Source organism: Glycine soja, chromosome 7 (assembly GCF_004193775.1).
Source record: "Glycine soja cultivar W05 chromosome 7, ASM419377v2, whole genome shotgun sequence".
NCBI classification, from domain to species: domain Eukaryota; kingdom Viridiplantae; phylum Streptophyta; class Magnoliopsida; order Fabales; family Fabaceae; genus Glycine; species Glycine soja.
The window spans coordinates 5,559,198-5,574,688 of NC_041008.1; the positions used below are offsets into that span (position 1 = coordinate 5,559,198).

The 15,491-nt window shown below is 33.8% G+C and overlaps 3 protein-coding genes across 3 annotated transcripts; 2 read left to right on the top strand and 1 right to left on the bottom strand.

Moving 5' to 3' along the window:
• Positions 1 to 557: 557 nt before the first annotated feature.
• Positions 558 to 5,853, bottom strand: LOC114418361 (protein ABIL1-like). The gene is made up of 9 exons (XM_028383663.1): positions 5,486 to 5,853; positions 4,106 to 4,188; positions 3,144 to 3,294; positions 2,780 to 2,879; positions 2,578 to 2,670; positions 2,368 to 2,458; positions 2,210 to 2,262; positions 1,986 to 2,092; positions 558 to 954 (listed from the first exon to the last, which is right to left on the bottom strand). Exons 1-9 carry the CDS (start codon positions 5,582 to 5,584, stop codon positions 796 to 798), a joined length of 936 nt encoding a protein of 311 aa, XP_028239464.1. The 5' UTR covers positions 5,585 to 5,853; the 3' UTR covers positions 558 to 795.
• Positions 5,854 to 9,270: 3,417 nt separating this feature from the next.
• LOC114418363 lies at positions 9,271 to 12,484 on the top strand. The gene is made up of 2 exons (XM_028383665.1): positions 9,271 to 9,720; positions 11,756 to 12,484. Exons 1-2 carry the CDS (start codon positions 9,371 to 9,373, stop codon positions 12,147 to 12,149), a joined length of 744 nt encoding a protein of 247 aa, XP_028239466.1. The 5' UTR covers positions 9,271 to 9,370; the 3' UTR covers positions 12,150 to 12,484.
• Positions 12,485 to 13,200: 716 nt separating this feature from the next.
• LOC114418362 (sufE-like protein 1, chloroplastic/mitochondrial) lies at positions 13,201 to 14,810 on the top strand. The gene has a single exon (XM_028383664.1). The coding sequence runs from the start codon at positions 13,339 to 13,341 to the stop codon at positions 14,494 to 14,496; it is 1,158 nt and encodes a 385-aa protein (XP_028239465.1). The 5' UTR covers positions 13,201 to 13,338; the 3' UTR covers positions 14,497 to 14,810.
• Positions 14,811 to 15,491: the final 681 nt, after the last annotated feature.

A 15,491-nucleotide genomic window follows, 5' to 3' on the forward strand; every position in this document is an offset into this window, starting at 1 on the left:
ATAATAAAGAAAAATTGAAAATAGAATTCAACGAATATGAATCGTTAGATTCAATTGCATTTTTTTGATTAAGCATAAAATTGGATTTCTTTTTTATGAATGCCATTATTTTATAGATGTGTTTGATTCACTATAATAATTAGAGCTGTGCAAGATTTGAATTTATGAAAAAATCAAATCCAGCCAAACCACTTTACAAAACCAATTCAATTAAATAGAACCATTTTTATAAAGTAGTTTATTTTTTTTTCAAAATAGTTCGATCTTTTTTAAATTCAGTTCACCTCGATTATCCATTTAACACTCATACTGTTCGATTTTTCCAAACAACCGAACCATTTTTCTAAAGTGATTTGGTTCAATTTTTTCTCAAAACAATTCAATTTTCATAATTAAGTTTGGTTCAATTCCAAATCCAGTTTTTTTCACACCCTACTGATAATATGATTTGATTTATTTCCTTAGATAAGCATATAATCTTAGTCATACTAGTAAAGAGTAGACATCAGAATAAGATCCTATCTTGGAAATTTTCGAGATACATCAAAACTTCAAGGACAAGAAAAAATAATGAAACTTTTTTTGCATAGCATACGAAAAATATACATTTTACTGGTGCCTGAACTCTATAGATCACAATTCACAAGAGTAACATAAAGCGATTATAAGACCAAGATCCCAACCATTTTCATTGCCAGGGAACCGGCTACTTACAGGATCATTATTTAAAGGCTTGATTCAGAAACTAATTAATTCTGAGCATTTGCATAGGGGAGGGGATGGCTTTAGAGGTATTCATAAGAAAGAACTGGCTTTCAACTTTGGTGTTTTCTGCTTCACAAAGAAAGCTGATAGCATACTTTTGCTACGAGTAGGAACTTGGACCGTCTCTCGCCGATTTTGGTTGTCAAATGACCTGAATGTTGTGAATGGTTTGGAACCTTCCAATGCATCCTGCAGATGGCGATTCATCAGAAATTTTACAAAACCGCAAGGAAGGAACATTGATAAATACTGCATGTTTGGACAACCTGACTGACTGACCTGTTTTTTCAGATCGTATCCTTTAGATAGTTAAAATATATTATATGAGACGCACATATTCATCCGAAGTCAACAAATAAAAGTAGAAAAGCAAAATATAATAGCAAGTACATAGCTAGGATATGATCTGAATCTCAATATTTTTAGGCTAATTTTGATGTTAACCTGGTTGTGAATTTGTGATATTTAAAATGGCTTAACTACATCAATATTCCACATATATGTCTAAGTTAGAGGGCGATTAATGCTGGTATGAAGGAGCGAGAAAGCCTAAATTTCTGAAAGTGTGATACTTTCCCTTGATTGGAATAGAAACAGATACAATGTATTTATAGAGCTAGATCTCACAGCTGTTACATAAGATAGAGATTACAACTGAAAACCTAACAGTAACTGACAACATAACTATCAGTAACAGAATCTGACTTAGCATACTCTGACATCTCTAACATTTTGCAATGCCTGGTACAGAATGCTTGAAAAGTATGCTGCTCTAATTTTATTGGATGCTAATGTTACTTAAAGACCTAGGTCTCAATCTCATGGACATGATTTAATGTACATCAGTTATTGATAGGAACAATTCCTATCAATAAAGGGGGGTTGTATTCTCTATGCATGTGTTCATATTCATGTCCATAAACCATAGAGCTATACCAAAGCTAGACTACAAAATGCAGAGCTTATTACCAACATGAACCGATGAACAAGTCGAGATCATTGAAACATTTCACACAAAGATATTATTATTTGGTAACAAAACAATTTAACACCTTTTTTCCTTTTCACTCAAGTGCTAGACAAAACAACTTCACCTAAAGATTAACAAATAGGTTTAGAACACTTGCAACTATTTGGCAAAGAATAGCTAAATAAATCACAAATTGACAATCAAGCATGGTGTCACCAGGCACTTGCCCTTTTGCTGAATATGAAATTACCTTGCGTGTACCACCTAAAGTATGCATGGGTGTACTAGAAGTAGAAACTCCATTTGGAAAGTGAATTTGTGCTGGTGAGGATTTCATCCAGGTGTTCTCTTCATTATCTACAGGCACATAACAGGATTATAAGGATCTATGACTTGTACATCAAGAAACAACCATTGTTTGGAAAATTGAACTGAATTATTATATAAAAAAAGGGATACAGTTATATCACAAACCTAAGAGATGGAAAACTCCAGAGGCCTTGCCAGAAAACTTTGGGTTCTCAATGCTGCAAAAGTCGATGTGAAATGATAATACTGTCGATGATGAGTATCAGAAACACAAATCACAGAAGTTTTGGTATGGTCACAGACTATTAAATTCCTAAACTTACTTTGGGGAAGGGGAAGCATGTGAAGACCCTTTTAAGGTAGACTTTGTCTCTGATGCTAAATGCCATGAAAGAGTTTTGGCTGCAGGGGTACCTAGATATAGAAATATATATGTTAAGATTAATAATATAATATTCACTTCCCCTCCAAAAAATAAATACAGAACATATGCCAAAAATTCTAGAAGGGACAAAACTTTCACCAGAACACACCTGAAGATTGAAAACGGGTTCTGGTTTGAAATGGATTCTGTCTTGCATCAATCTGTATGTGAGGACTGAAATGTACCTTTTTATTGACAGAATCTAGCTTGCATTGTTAAACAAACATACAGAACCATTAGTAAAAACAAAAGCTATAGATCTTTAGTACCAATAATTACTTCCAGATGAACATAAAAGCAGTGAGGCCTACTTGGCAAAATGTAGTGCTTATGATGTCTGGGAATGAAAGCCAACAATTGCTGCTGCCGTAGGCCTTCTTTATCAGTGTAAATTTGGCATGTAAGAAGTTTCTGCTAGTAAGTAATTGTAAATATGTCATTTCAACTCCAATTGATTTGTCTATTAAAACATAGGGTCTTGCTTAATACACTTTTATAAATGCTTCCAATTACTTAAAAAGAGAAGCATTAAAAAACTTTTGTGTATTCATTGAAATAAATGTTTCCATTCTTCTCATTTAATACTGGAATGCTTTTTGTTTCCTTAACCAATGTTGCAAGGGCACTCATTAACATTTCCCTGGACCAAAATATCTAAAAAAAGTTTGTAATTACCTGATTTATGGTAGCGACCTTCAAATCCATAGTTGAGACATCCAATGTTTGCTGCTCAAGAAGGTCAGTTAACTTGTATGCAACCGTTCCTAGATGGTCAACAGCATTCACAAGGGCTCTTACAGCATAGTCTTTCAGGTTGTCAAGTACCCTAATGCACAAATAATAATAACATAAGGAGAATTCCAGTTGCACGCAGTTTAAACACAATAATATGTGCATAGGAAAGGAAATATTGTTGACAGTGTCACTCATTTGTATCGTATAGAAAATATGGCATGGGCATGCAATATTAAAAGAACCCTCCCTACTGTCACTCCTAGATACAGTTAAATTAACTAGTCACAAAATTATTTTAAGAACCTAAAATCTAGTATCTTTTTCTAGGATGAATATAACATTCATTCTCACCAATTTCACAATTGAAACATGACCATACATTTTAAAAATCCATATAATGAATGTTTCTTCATGCATCCAAATGCACACACGCGCACACATATAGTGGGAATACTGTTAATATGGTCAGGTTTAGGGACCCAATAAAATAATTTTAAAAAAAGTTGTAAATGTTCTTTATGTTCCACTTTCCAGACCATCCAAAGTTTGTAACTGCAAATCATATTGAAATGAAAAGATACAAGTCCAAATCTATTCATTTTTTTTATCCAAGTTTTATTTCAATTTATCCACATATAGCAAAATACAAGTAATGTTTGATGGTATACATATGAGCTAGACACAAGCAATAATTGAAATGCCCAGGCAGAATGCAAAGAAAAAATTAATTCATAATATCTGTATCTCTGGAAAGAATCAACTAGATGAAAAGTCTACTAATTGTTTGTCCTGTTTGAGAGCTTCAGTCATATACAGAGAAAGGCAACTAAAAAGGGGGTAAGAATGCCTTCAAGAACAATTTTAAGAATGAAAAAAAACTTGCTAACAAAAAGAATCCTTACATTTGTTTCTGTTCACTATGGAGATAAGATTTTTCACAGTATTCTGCAGCAGAATAAAGTTGAGGCCTCAGGTTCTTAAGTTCCTGAAATGACCATAATATGAAGATTAAATGACTGCTCGGGCATGTTATAAATCATAACCACAACAACCAAAGAGAAACTATTCAAACATAGCATAAGAAGATCCATGGTTATGTTAATCTCTCAAAAAAGTAATAAATATTATCTTGACCCTCATTTAATTAACTGCATAAAGAAGTATCGTTTGGATCTACAACTAGCCACATCTAGACTTGGCCTCATTGACTTCAGTTGCAGCCATCTCATTTATTCAACACTTTAAGTTAAATACGTAAGAATATCATAGCTTTTCCTGTAAATCTTTACCGGGAAGAAACTAAATCCCCAAAACTTATAATTTTCTGTTTATTATAAATTTATATATAACATTTATTTTAAAAATATATTTTTTATATTTAATTACGTTTGATTCCTCTATTATGATTAATATGCAACTTTCCTTACGTTTTTAATTGCTACAATAAAATCCTTCCCTCTCACTGAAACTCTCAAATTCTCATTTTCTTTCTTCACCATGAACTAAACTGATTAAATTATTTAAAACTCTCAGCCACTCAATTCACCAATCAAAACATCCTATTTTATCCAAAATTAGAAAATTCTATATGTTTATCTTCTTTGAAAACTTAGCTTCACATACTACAATGATAATATCATTAAATTTTCATCAAATTTCTACCTCTGAAACATTTCAAATTATTTCTTATCCCAGAATGTCAAACCCTCAAGTATTTGAATAAAAAATAAGGATGCGACCATGCGAGGATTTTGCAAAAAGGAAAACTGACCGGAAAACTTAAAATTGCAAATTGTAATAATTAAAAAAATGGAGGAGACTAAATTTGAACAAGGTATTATACAATCATTTTTTTTAATCTAATTACTTTTTTGATATTGCTTTATCTATTTGGCCATCGTAACTAAAACCATCTACCTCCGCCAATGCCATTGCCCCCAACAACTTTCATTTTACCTAAGACGCTAGAACAAATTTCAAGCCAACACAATAGCCAATCAGCAACATCATCTTAAAAAAAATTACAATCCCATCCCCCAGTTTTAATACAACTGCATCCTCTAATCATTCTGAACCATCACCGACTGGATACACGCCAATTCCCAACAAGTTATGACAATTAGTAATATACACTCACGGTGACCAATTTTTTTCTGCATTGGCTGAACACAAACCTAATCGAGAACGCAACCAGACGCGAGAAACAAAGTCAACCAAACAAATATAGATCTGGAATTAAAATAATCACGGCAAAGAAAAAGAGAGCAGAAAACAGAGAGAACCTGCAAGGCGTTGACGAAGCTCTTGCTGCGCTCCATGGAGGCTTCGTCGTAGGTCATGGCGGAGTTGAGAGGCGTCGCGGTGGGGTGCTCGAACTCCATTGCTGTAATAACTAACGCACTCAGCGAACAAACACACGCAACGAATGAAAATTGGTGAAAAAGAGAGCAATCTAGGAATGCAGCGGAACCGCCATTGATGAACGAACGGTGTTATGATTTATTTTATTTTTTGTTGTTGAGCTGAACGGTGTTGTTATGATTAGTGCATTATGAATGAATGAGAAATGGTAACTCAAGAGAGAGAAAGGAGAACTCAGAGAGAGAGAGAGAGGAGAGAGAAATTGGGAAAAGGAGTTGTGGGTTACAAGTGGGAGCTTTTTGGAGTTAAGTGGAAGTGAATATTTAATGCAGTGCCACGTGGCAGGGTTGTTAGTTGACGCCAACTTCCACTTCATCCATTCACCCTCTCTATAGGAAAAGACAACGCTACCCTCGCTTCTTCTGTTGACCTTGAAGACCGACTACACTCATGTCATTGACTCCGTCTCTTTCTTCTTTTTCTTCTTAATTTTCCGTTCATTAATTATTAAAAAAAAAACACTTTGATTAATTTAAAAGATGAGTAAAATTCGATTAATAATTAGTTTTTTTATTATTAAATTCTGGATTATCAGAAAAATTCAAGTAATTATTGATTGTATAGTAATGAATTAATGATATTTTAATTTTAAGTTTAAGTTTATACTTATCTTTTTATTTTTTATTTTTTTATAGATTTTTATACTTATCCTTTTTTCTATTTCTTCTAACAGACGACAGTCATGTCATGGTGGTCTTCCAAATAATTGACTGTATAATAGAGTAAAGATTTTCAGTTTTTTAATTTTCAATGTTTATTTTATAGTTATGTTTTTTATATATGTGGATTTTCATACTTATATTATTTTCGGTTTCTTCTAATTTTTTAATTACTTTCTTCTTTCTACTTATTTCACGCTGCTTGATAGAAGTGTCAAACAAGCATCGTCCATTAAATATGACGTACAGTGTACATCGGTAGGTTATCTCTGTCCCTGCCTACATAATTGTTGCAACTTTCGTAGTTGCATTCACCACCTAATAATACCCAACAAATTTTGAGTAGAAGAATCTTAATAACACATTGTTACAATTTATTTAAATTTTATAAATATAACTATTAAATAAAAAGTGTGATTTACAAAGTGTTTTAATGCTTATTAAATTTTAATTAATAATAAAAAATATATTCAAAAGATTCTGTTAAAAAATATATTATTCACATTGCTCTTTTCATAATAAGGCGAATTTAGATATTTTTCATGAAAAATATATTCAAAGGATTCTGTTAAAAAATATATTATTAACAATTATAAATGTTTTTAGTATTGTTCTTAAATTAAAATTAAATTTTTATCGCAATAATTCATGCAATAAAGATTTTTATTAAAAGCATAAATTAACTAAAGAAATATAAGATTGGTTGAATAAATAATTGACAATAGAGGTTTAAGGATTAAAAGAGAAGAAAGAAAAAAAAATATTGTTTGTATTTTTTTATTAACATTTTAATAAAAAGTAATAACCAATATTTATGGATGAAAATTAAACTAATTAACCAATAAAAATTTGATAGTAAATAGATAACAACATAAAAAAGAAAACCCTATAGGAATCAAACTAACAACAGCAAGATGTGCTATATGATGATATCATGTTACATCAAATATTCTGAATATGATGCGATTTTCCTATTTTGCAATAATGCGCGTAGAAAATTTAGAGAATAAACCCAAATTAATTAAGGTAGTTGATTGTTGTGATTTTTGAATGAGTGAAAGAAATACATGTACAGCGATGGGAAAATTGCCTACAACTACCTTATACGCTAACATGGTTACTGAGTCTGAATTAATATATATTGTATTTATTTGTTTATTATTATTTTTATAAAAGAAAACCTTTTTCTTTACATAAGACAGAGATTTACTACCAACCAAAGTCTGGATCTAGATTTAGGTTGTCTTTCTTTTTCATTTGGTACGGACACATTGCACTAACTTACCTAACTCATCCTCACCACGCAATGAAATGGAAAACCCAATATCGAGTACTGAAATAAAACCACGTTTCAACACTTGAAGGTCTGCATGTAAGAAGGTTTGTTGAAATTGCAAGCCAACTGAAGAATGGTGAATATCCTGATAATACGTATATATATTTTTATAATACTTTTTGGTAATTTTTTCCCTCTCTGTTTCTCAGTCACAATTACTAATTTTATTTTATTTTCTTATCTTCCCCCCTCTCTCTCTCTTTTTCTCTCCCTTAACTACAAAAAAGTATCAGAATGTTGTGAGAATAAAATTTTCCGATCAAATATGGATACAATTAGACCATAGTATTTCATGTCTTTGAATTGGCCTATATATCAGAAATGTAATTAATTTTGTTCAAGAAGGAAATGTAACTAACTAGGCTTTCAAACATCATTTTAGCTGTCAAATTATACAAAAGTTTAATATGTCATTAAATTATGCTGTCAAAGTTTTTTTTTTTTTCATGGCATTTTAATTTTATCTTGTCATGACTATAATCTTTCACAAAAACTACTACTGTATATGAGTAGTTTTTGAGAAATTTGTTTATCATTTTTTTATAAAAATTCTTTTAAATTACTTCTTGTATTAATTATTTTCTTACAAACATATCCTTAAGAAGAGTATATGATATTTTAATTTAGTCAATAAATAATGAGTATTGTAAATTAATAAAATAATGTTTTTTCTATCTTATAAGAATTGAAAATGATGTGCTACATAATTATTGTTCTTTATTCATATATATTTATTATTAACTGAAAAGTAAATAGGTTGAAAAAGAGGACAATGGATCCTATCATGTGAGATTTTCACTTGAGTTCTCTCATGTGAAAATTTTCACCATCAAAACCTCATGTCCTTCCTGTTTTGTTATTTATATTTTGTCTATAAAGGTTAAAATTTCATATGATAAAAATGTCATGAGAGAATCCAAACTCTAAAATGAATAAGATGACGACTCTGAATAATATTTAAAAAACTAATATAATTTGTTAACAAATACAATTTTATTGACTAAATAATTAAGTTTTTTAATTCTTACACATTGGTTAAAAAGATCTTACATATAAATATAGGGACGAGGGTAATAGTTTAGTGAGATTTTAATTAGATATTTGTTGGAAAAAATATGGTGGTGCTATAAATTTTCAAGAATGATTAATTACTATTTTTTTTAAAAAATAATGTATTTATTGGGAAAATATGGTGGTGTTATACAGATTTATGATTGATTAAAAAACTTAGAGTGAAAAACTTTTAAAAAATTAGCTGTAAGTTTCTTTTTACAGTATTAAACTCTAAGTTATGAAAGATGAAAAAATTGAAAATTACAATAACAATGAAACTTTAGAAAATTATGAAAAAAATCTTATAAAAAGTTAAAAATTAAAACTAAAAGATAAGGAATAGGCCATCAATTAAAGTCAAGCCCCCCAACGATCATAAATATTTTCTCACTAATTATTGTCATATTTCATTATCATCACTCCCCCTTTCTTTTTCCATGTTTTGTTTTTCTATTCATCTTTATCCATTTTATATACTTTCCCCTTCCAAAAGTTCTTTTTATTATGAAAAGGAAAAAAAAATAAAAATCCAACCAATCATATTTTTCCGCGCTTAATAATTCAATTAACTCCAATTATCCACATTATAATCTCGTTCCCACCCATTTTCCCGGGAAATGATTTTTTCTCGTTAGATTTTCCTTTTCCCGAATTCACAGTTCCGTGGGACGAAAACAAAAAAATCCAAAACATTTTCCATGGCCCTTCTAATCCACTCCCTGGAAATGTCCGTTACTCCCCAAATTGCCCCAAACCCTAACCTTAAGCTGCGCAAATTCAACAGCTTCAAACCCCACACAAAGGGCAAAGCGATTGGGTCAACGCGTGGTGTGAGAATTTTCTGCAAGGTGAAGGATTGTGCGGTTTTGGATGAGAACGTGAATTCGTACGGTCAATTTTCGGTTCCGGTGAAGCAAGGGTCGAAGCAGAGCAAAGAGGAGGAGGAAGAGAAGCAGAATTACTATGTGAATGTGGGATATGCTATCCGAACTCTAAGGGAGGAATTCCCTGATCTCTTCTACAGGGAACTTAGCTTTGACATCTACAGGTTCGGATTTTGCTTCCTTTTTTTCTTTTCATGATGGTTGTTGAGTGTAGAAGGGGAGTGTGTAAAATTAGTGATGCTTTGGTAATGCTTTTTACGGATGGTTCATGATTTTTCCCTATGATTATTGCTCAATTATTGGAACCACATATTGTTGTATTTTACTTTAAAATTTAATTAGAATGTACTAAGTGAATATTATCGTATATACTATGATTGTTGATTTCTGTAATAATTATTTTAAATTTCAATTCGTAGTTTTTTTTTATCGGATGTCCCCGAAGGGACAATTTCAATTCGAAGTGACTGACTGTGTAAAGATTTTTATCCTATCATCTAATCACGTATTGTAATTTTGTTGGACTTTTATAATAACTTCATTAAAAGTCAGCATGAGGATGATTAGTGATTGATTGACAGTAGTGTGATAGTGCATGAAATTTAATTAGTTAATATCTAGGATGATTTTTAGTGTAGAAGTCATATCTATGATGATTTTCGATTGACCTATATTGTAAAAATATTTACAAAATTAAACACCTTGCTTTGTATGGCTTGACTGTTATCAAGAGAGAGCTTCTTTTTACGAAGTTGTATGAATCTTCTAAGTGGTCATGTAACCTTTACCATTCATGCAAGATCCAATGATCTAGACTTACTGCTCTAATTCATCAAAGAGGAGTGCTAGCAACACACTCTTTCTTATTGTTGATTAAAATTTATCAAAAGTTAGAAATTTGTAAGTGAGATTCATAAAATAAGGAGAGCGATTTGCACAATTTTGTGATTTTTTAACAAATTCCAGCCAACATTAGAAAGTGTGTTTTAGAGAGTGTATTGCTAGCATTTGTCTTATCACAATAAAATAGTGCTGTTGCACGTTATGCCCTTAGACTTCTCTATCTTAATCTTTAAGGTTAGATATCATAGAGGCCCAGGGGACTGATCGTGTGTAATTCACATGATAATGAGTAAACCACAAGGATGTACTGAAGTGGGTGTAAAAGCAAGAAGATTGTGTGAATGAAGCCTGTTCTGATATTGGTAGTTTTGAACTTTTGATAACTACAATTTCGCTATCAATAAAAGTGTATGCCCTTTAATCATAGAGCAGTACTTCCCTTTCTTGGTTATCAAAATGGATGGTGATAAATTGTCTTATTTTAGGTACATTTAGCTTGGTGCCTGGTTGAGTATGTTATAATTGGTTAATACTAAATTACTAATTACATCATGACTTGTGTCACTTTATTTTATGCCACTGGTGGTTGCACTTGTTTAAACAACTCAGCTCGAGTCCTTAGCATTATTAATGTAATCAAGAAGATTATTTGACCAGTCAAAAAATAAGAACACCGAATCTTTAATCTTTTTTTTCTAACTTATATTCTACAAGGGTTGACAACTTTATACGATTCATCAGTAGAATTAAGTAGGGGGTTATTCTCATCCATGAATAATGCCTATTAAAACTTCATAATACCCCATTGCCCAGAGGCTCTTCGCTATGCGAAGGTATGGGGGAGGGATGTTGTACGCAGCCTTACCCTTGTATATGCAAAGAGGCTGTTTCCGGATTCGAACCCATGACCAACAAGTCACCAAGGCACAACTTTACCGCTGCACCAGGGCTCGCCCTCCATGAATAATGCCTATTATATGTGTTTAATTTTTTTGCAGACATTTTAATACCAACAGAATCAATAAGTTGTTGTAATTTGCATGGTCTCCTTGCCTTGCCTAATACTATAGTTTAATGAGGGTCACACATATTTTAGCACTCTGTATCTGGAAGGTTGAAGTAGGGACAAAAGGTACTTCTTGAGGGTTTTTGTCTTTGGACACATTTTTTCTAACAATCCTTAAACATGTAAAACCCTAAACCTCTTTCCACTCCCTCCAATATATATGAAATCAAATGTGCTCTTTTAGTAATGTGAATATCAGAGGGTCCTATATGAAACAATTAAGTTAATGCAAGTGTCTTCTTTGGTCTGTTATGCTAAATTTGTTGACTGATATTGTCCCCTTTTTTCAGGGATGATATTGTGTTCAAGGATCCTATGAACACGTTCATTGGTATTGAGAATTACAAATCTATCTTCTGGGCACTACGATTTCATGGCAGGATGTTTTTCAAAGCTTTGTGGGTGGAAATAAGCAGTGTATGGCAGCCTGTTGAGAACATCATTATGGTTCGCTGGACTGTTCATGGGATCCCACGAGTTTTATGGGAAAGTCGTGGTAGGTTTGATGGAACCTCTGAGTATAAACTTGACAAGCAAGGCAAGATTTTTGAGCATCGGGTTGACAACATTGCTATGAATTCACCTCCTCGGTTCAAAGTGTTGGGTGTGGAAGAATTAATTCGATCTATTGGCTGCCCCTCGACTGCAAGACCAACCTATTTTGAAATATCTTCACCTCCTTAAGAGAACGTAATGTTGTTCAGGTTCTTCAAAAAAGTTTTGGTGTAAATTGTGCATATTATGGTAAACAAAACATGGAGCTAGATATATTTTATCTTGCTTGTCACATAAAGCTGTGAGAAAATGGTATTTTGCCGTGGACTTGGTTATATGGTGCTTGACTCTATTGGCTCCAGTTATAGGGTCAGTGTTCGCTATTGTAACCAGTGGAGTTTTAAAAGCCCTGTATATAATGCAATTGCTACTTATAGCTTACGTCTTACTTCATTTATAGATTCATACAAGCAATTTATGTACTGGTGCCATATTAATATACATTTTAATCCATGTTTCTGACATCTCTCCCTGTTTAACATTCAACTAAACATCAGAAGTTAGATTTCAGCTGTTGCTCCTAAGTCCCAACTGTAAATAGCAACGCGGTGAATGACTGTAAATAGTGTTGATTTTCAGTGATCAGTAATGTTAAACTAATGTCACTTTTATTCTTTAAATCCTTTCTATCATTAGAGCAACGCCTAAATAGCAAGACCCTATCTTTAGCGTTACATACATAGCAATGCCTTATCATTTGCAACATAACATTTCGTTACTTCTACTGATTCTTAGACAAAAGTCCATGGAATTGCAAATTAGTACGACTAGTTAGCAAAAAGGTAAATCCAGTCTTTAATTTAGTTAATAGTCAATTTGGGCCCTGGTATGTTTTTTTACAATTATTATTGTTAAAAGACTATTCTTTTTTCTTTGTTTTTTGTGTGATTCAAAGGACTCGGTAGAGATGTGAGAAACATGGATATAACAGCCAAAATTGCCCAACATGTGGTTGGGTATCCTCGCGGTTACTGATTTTGTTTGGGTATTGCGCCATGTAAAAAGGTCAGTACTGTACAGTAGCTGAAGTAAGGGTAGTTTTGGAGATTCGAAAGATAAGGAAGTGCATGGGGGAATATGTATGGTACATAGGAAGTAACAGCCAAAGCCTATGAACTATCTATATATTAAGAAAATTTGTGTTTTTTTGATTCTCATCATATATTTAAAATGTTTTTGGACTAATGATTCACTCCGAGTGAGATAAATTTTTGACCTAATAGATGATGAGACACCGTGATATCTGATCCAGGAAAAAATAAAAAAGCCTAAAAACGAACGAACGAAAGGATCCTCCCTCTTCTCTTCTCACACACACATGCTCTCTGGAAGAAGCAACTTCAAGTCTTCAACGATGGCTACGAATTCGATTACCTCATCCTCCTTCCGATTAGTAACAACGAGAATCCCTCTCTCCCTCTTCCGAAAAACCCCACCTCTCCTTTCATTCCCCACAAAACCCTTTTTCTCAAAACCCATCACCTTCCAGAGACTTCAACCAACACCACCACCACAATCATCATCATCATCAACATCAGCATCCCTTCAACCCATCGAAGACCTACCTCCGAAGCTCCAAGAAATCGTGCACCTCTTCCAATCCGTCCCCGAACCCAAAGCCAAATACGAACAGCTCCTCTTCTACGGCAAGAACCTCAAACCCCTCGAACCCCAATTCAAAACCAACGACAACAAGGTCCAAGGCTGCGTCTCCCAGGTCTGGGTCCGAGCCTACCTCGACCCGAACCGCAACGTCGTCTACGAAGCCGACTCCGACTCCGGCCTCACCAAGGGCCTCGCCGCGCTCCTCGTCCAGGGTCTCTCGGGTCGACCCGTTAATGAAATCATTCGGGTCACACCCGATTTCGCCACGCTGTTAGGGTTGCAGCAGAGCTTGACCCCTTCGAGAAACAACGGGTTCTTGAACATGCTGAAATTGATGCAGAGGAAGGCTCTTATGTTGTACGTGGAAGCTGAAAAGGGGGGTGGTGAGTTCAATTCAGAAACTGATGTCATTGTTGAGAATTCTGCAAGTGGTGGAGAAAGTTCTGATCTTGGTGGTGATTCTGAGATAGCATCGGTGCCAGAATTTCAGGGTGATGAGAATGTGGAATTGGGGGGGAGGGGGAAGAGGGGCATTGTTGAGGATTCAAGTGGTGGAGAAAGTTCAGAAACTGTTGATGAGAATATGGAATTGTGGGGGAGGGGGAAGAGGATAAGGGAGAAATTGGAGAAGGAGCTTGAGCCTGTTGAGTTGGAAGTGGAAGATGTGTCTTATCAGCATGCAGGGCATGCTGGGGTAAGAGGGAGTGATGGGGAGACTCACTTTAATGTTAGAGTTGTGTCTAAAGAGTTTGAAGGGAAGAGTTTGGTTAAGAGGCATAGGCTTATCTATGGCCTGCTTCAAGAGGAGTTGGATGCTGGACTGCACGCGTTGTCGATCGTGGCCAAGACGCCGGCCGAAGTTGAAGGGTGAGCGTGAGACTCCGAGAGTTAGCTAGAATGGTGGAAGAGAGGTCAAGGTTTTTTTTCTCTCCTTTGTCACTTTTTGTGTTTGAGGATGGATGTATGGATTTTCATTGTTGAACCAGAATGGTGATTGTTTGTTAGAAGGGCACTTTCTATTTGTTAGAAAATGCACCGATGAATTTAGATTTTGTAGAAGCTATGGCTTTCATTCCCATACTGTAACAATTTTGCCATTTGAAAGAAGAAAGATGATTGTGTGGCTTCTAGACTTAATTTGGGTGAATTTGCCTTATTGTTATGGTCATTTGATTTTTTGAGTGATGGTGATTGTATCATTTTGAGTAGCAGTCATCATGTTGTTAGAAAAGAAGATGCTAGTTTATCAGAGCATATGATTTCCCAGTTCCCACTAGTCTATCATAGATTACTATTTTCAGGCATTTAGCCCGTGTTCCATGCATGAATGGGTTGTATGTAGAATTTTAGCCTCAGATAATTCCTTTTTTTTAAAAAAACATTTTGGAAAATGGAAATGCATTTGAAATTTTAGAACGAATTGTTAAGCTCTAACCGATTGATATTGCTGTTATCTATTGCTAAGTGAGTAAAATAAAATCAGATTGTTTTGCTATTTTTGACTAACATATAGGGTGTATGATAGGGTGTGGCCCCCTATTACAAAGGTGTATGAAAGAAGAAATAAAGGAATAGAGCTGCTTGAGTTAATTACATAAGTCGGCAGAGTTAGATAGAATTAGTTAGGATTGAGAGATGTTTGTACAATAAGGGGAGGAAGGCTTAGGAAGGGGTATTCAGGAAAATTGGAAATTCATTGTGGGGAGGATTCTGGGACCTCGAACAACCAGAGCTATTCTTTCTGTTATTCAATTCATTCTTGGGGAATAACACAGTTTAGTTCTTCTTTTCTTTTCCCGGTATTCTATAACTGTTATATCCTGATCCAGTTTCTCTCAGTGTATCACGAACAATATAGAGAAAATT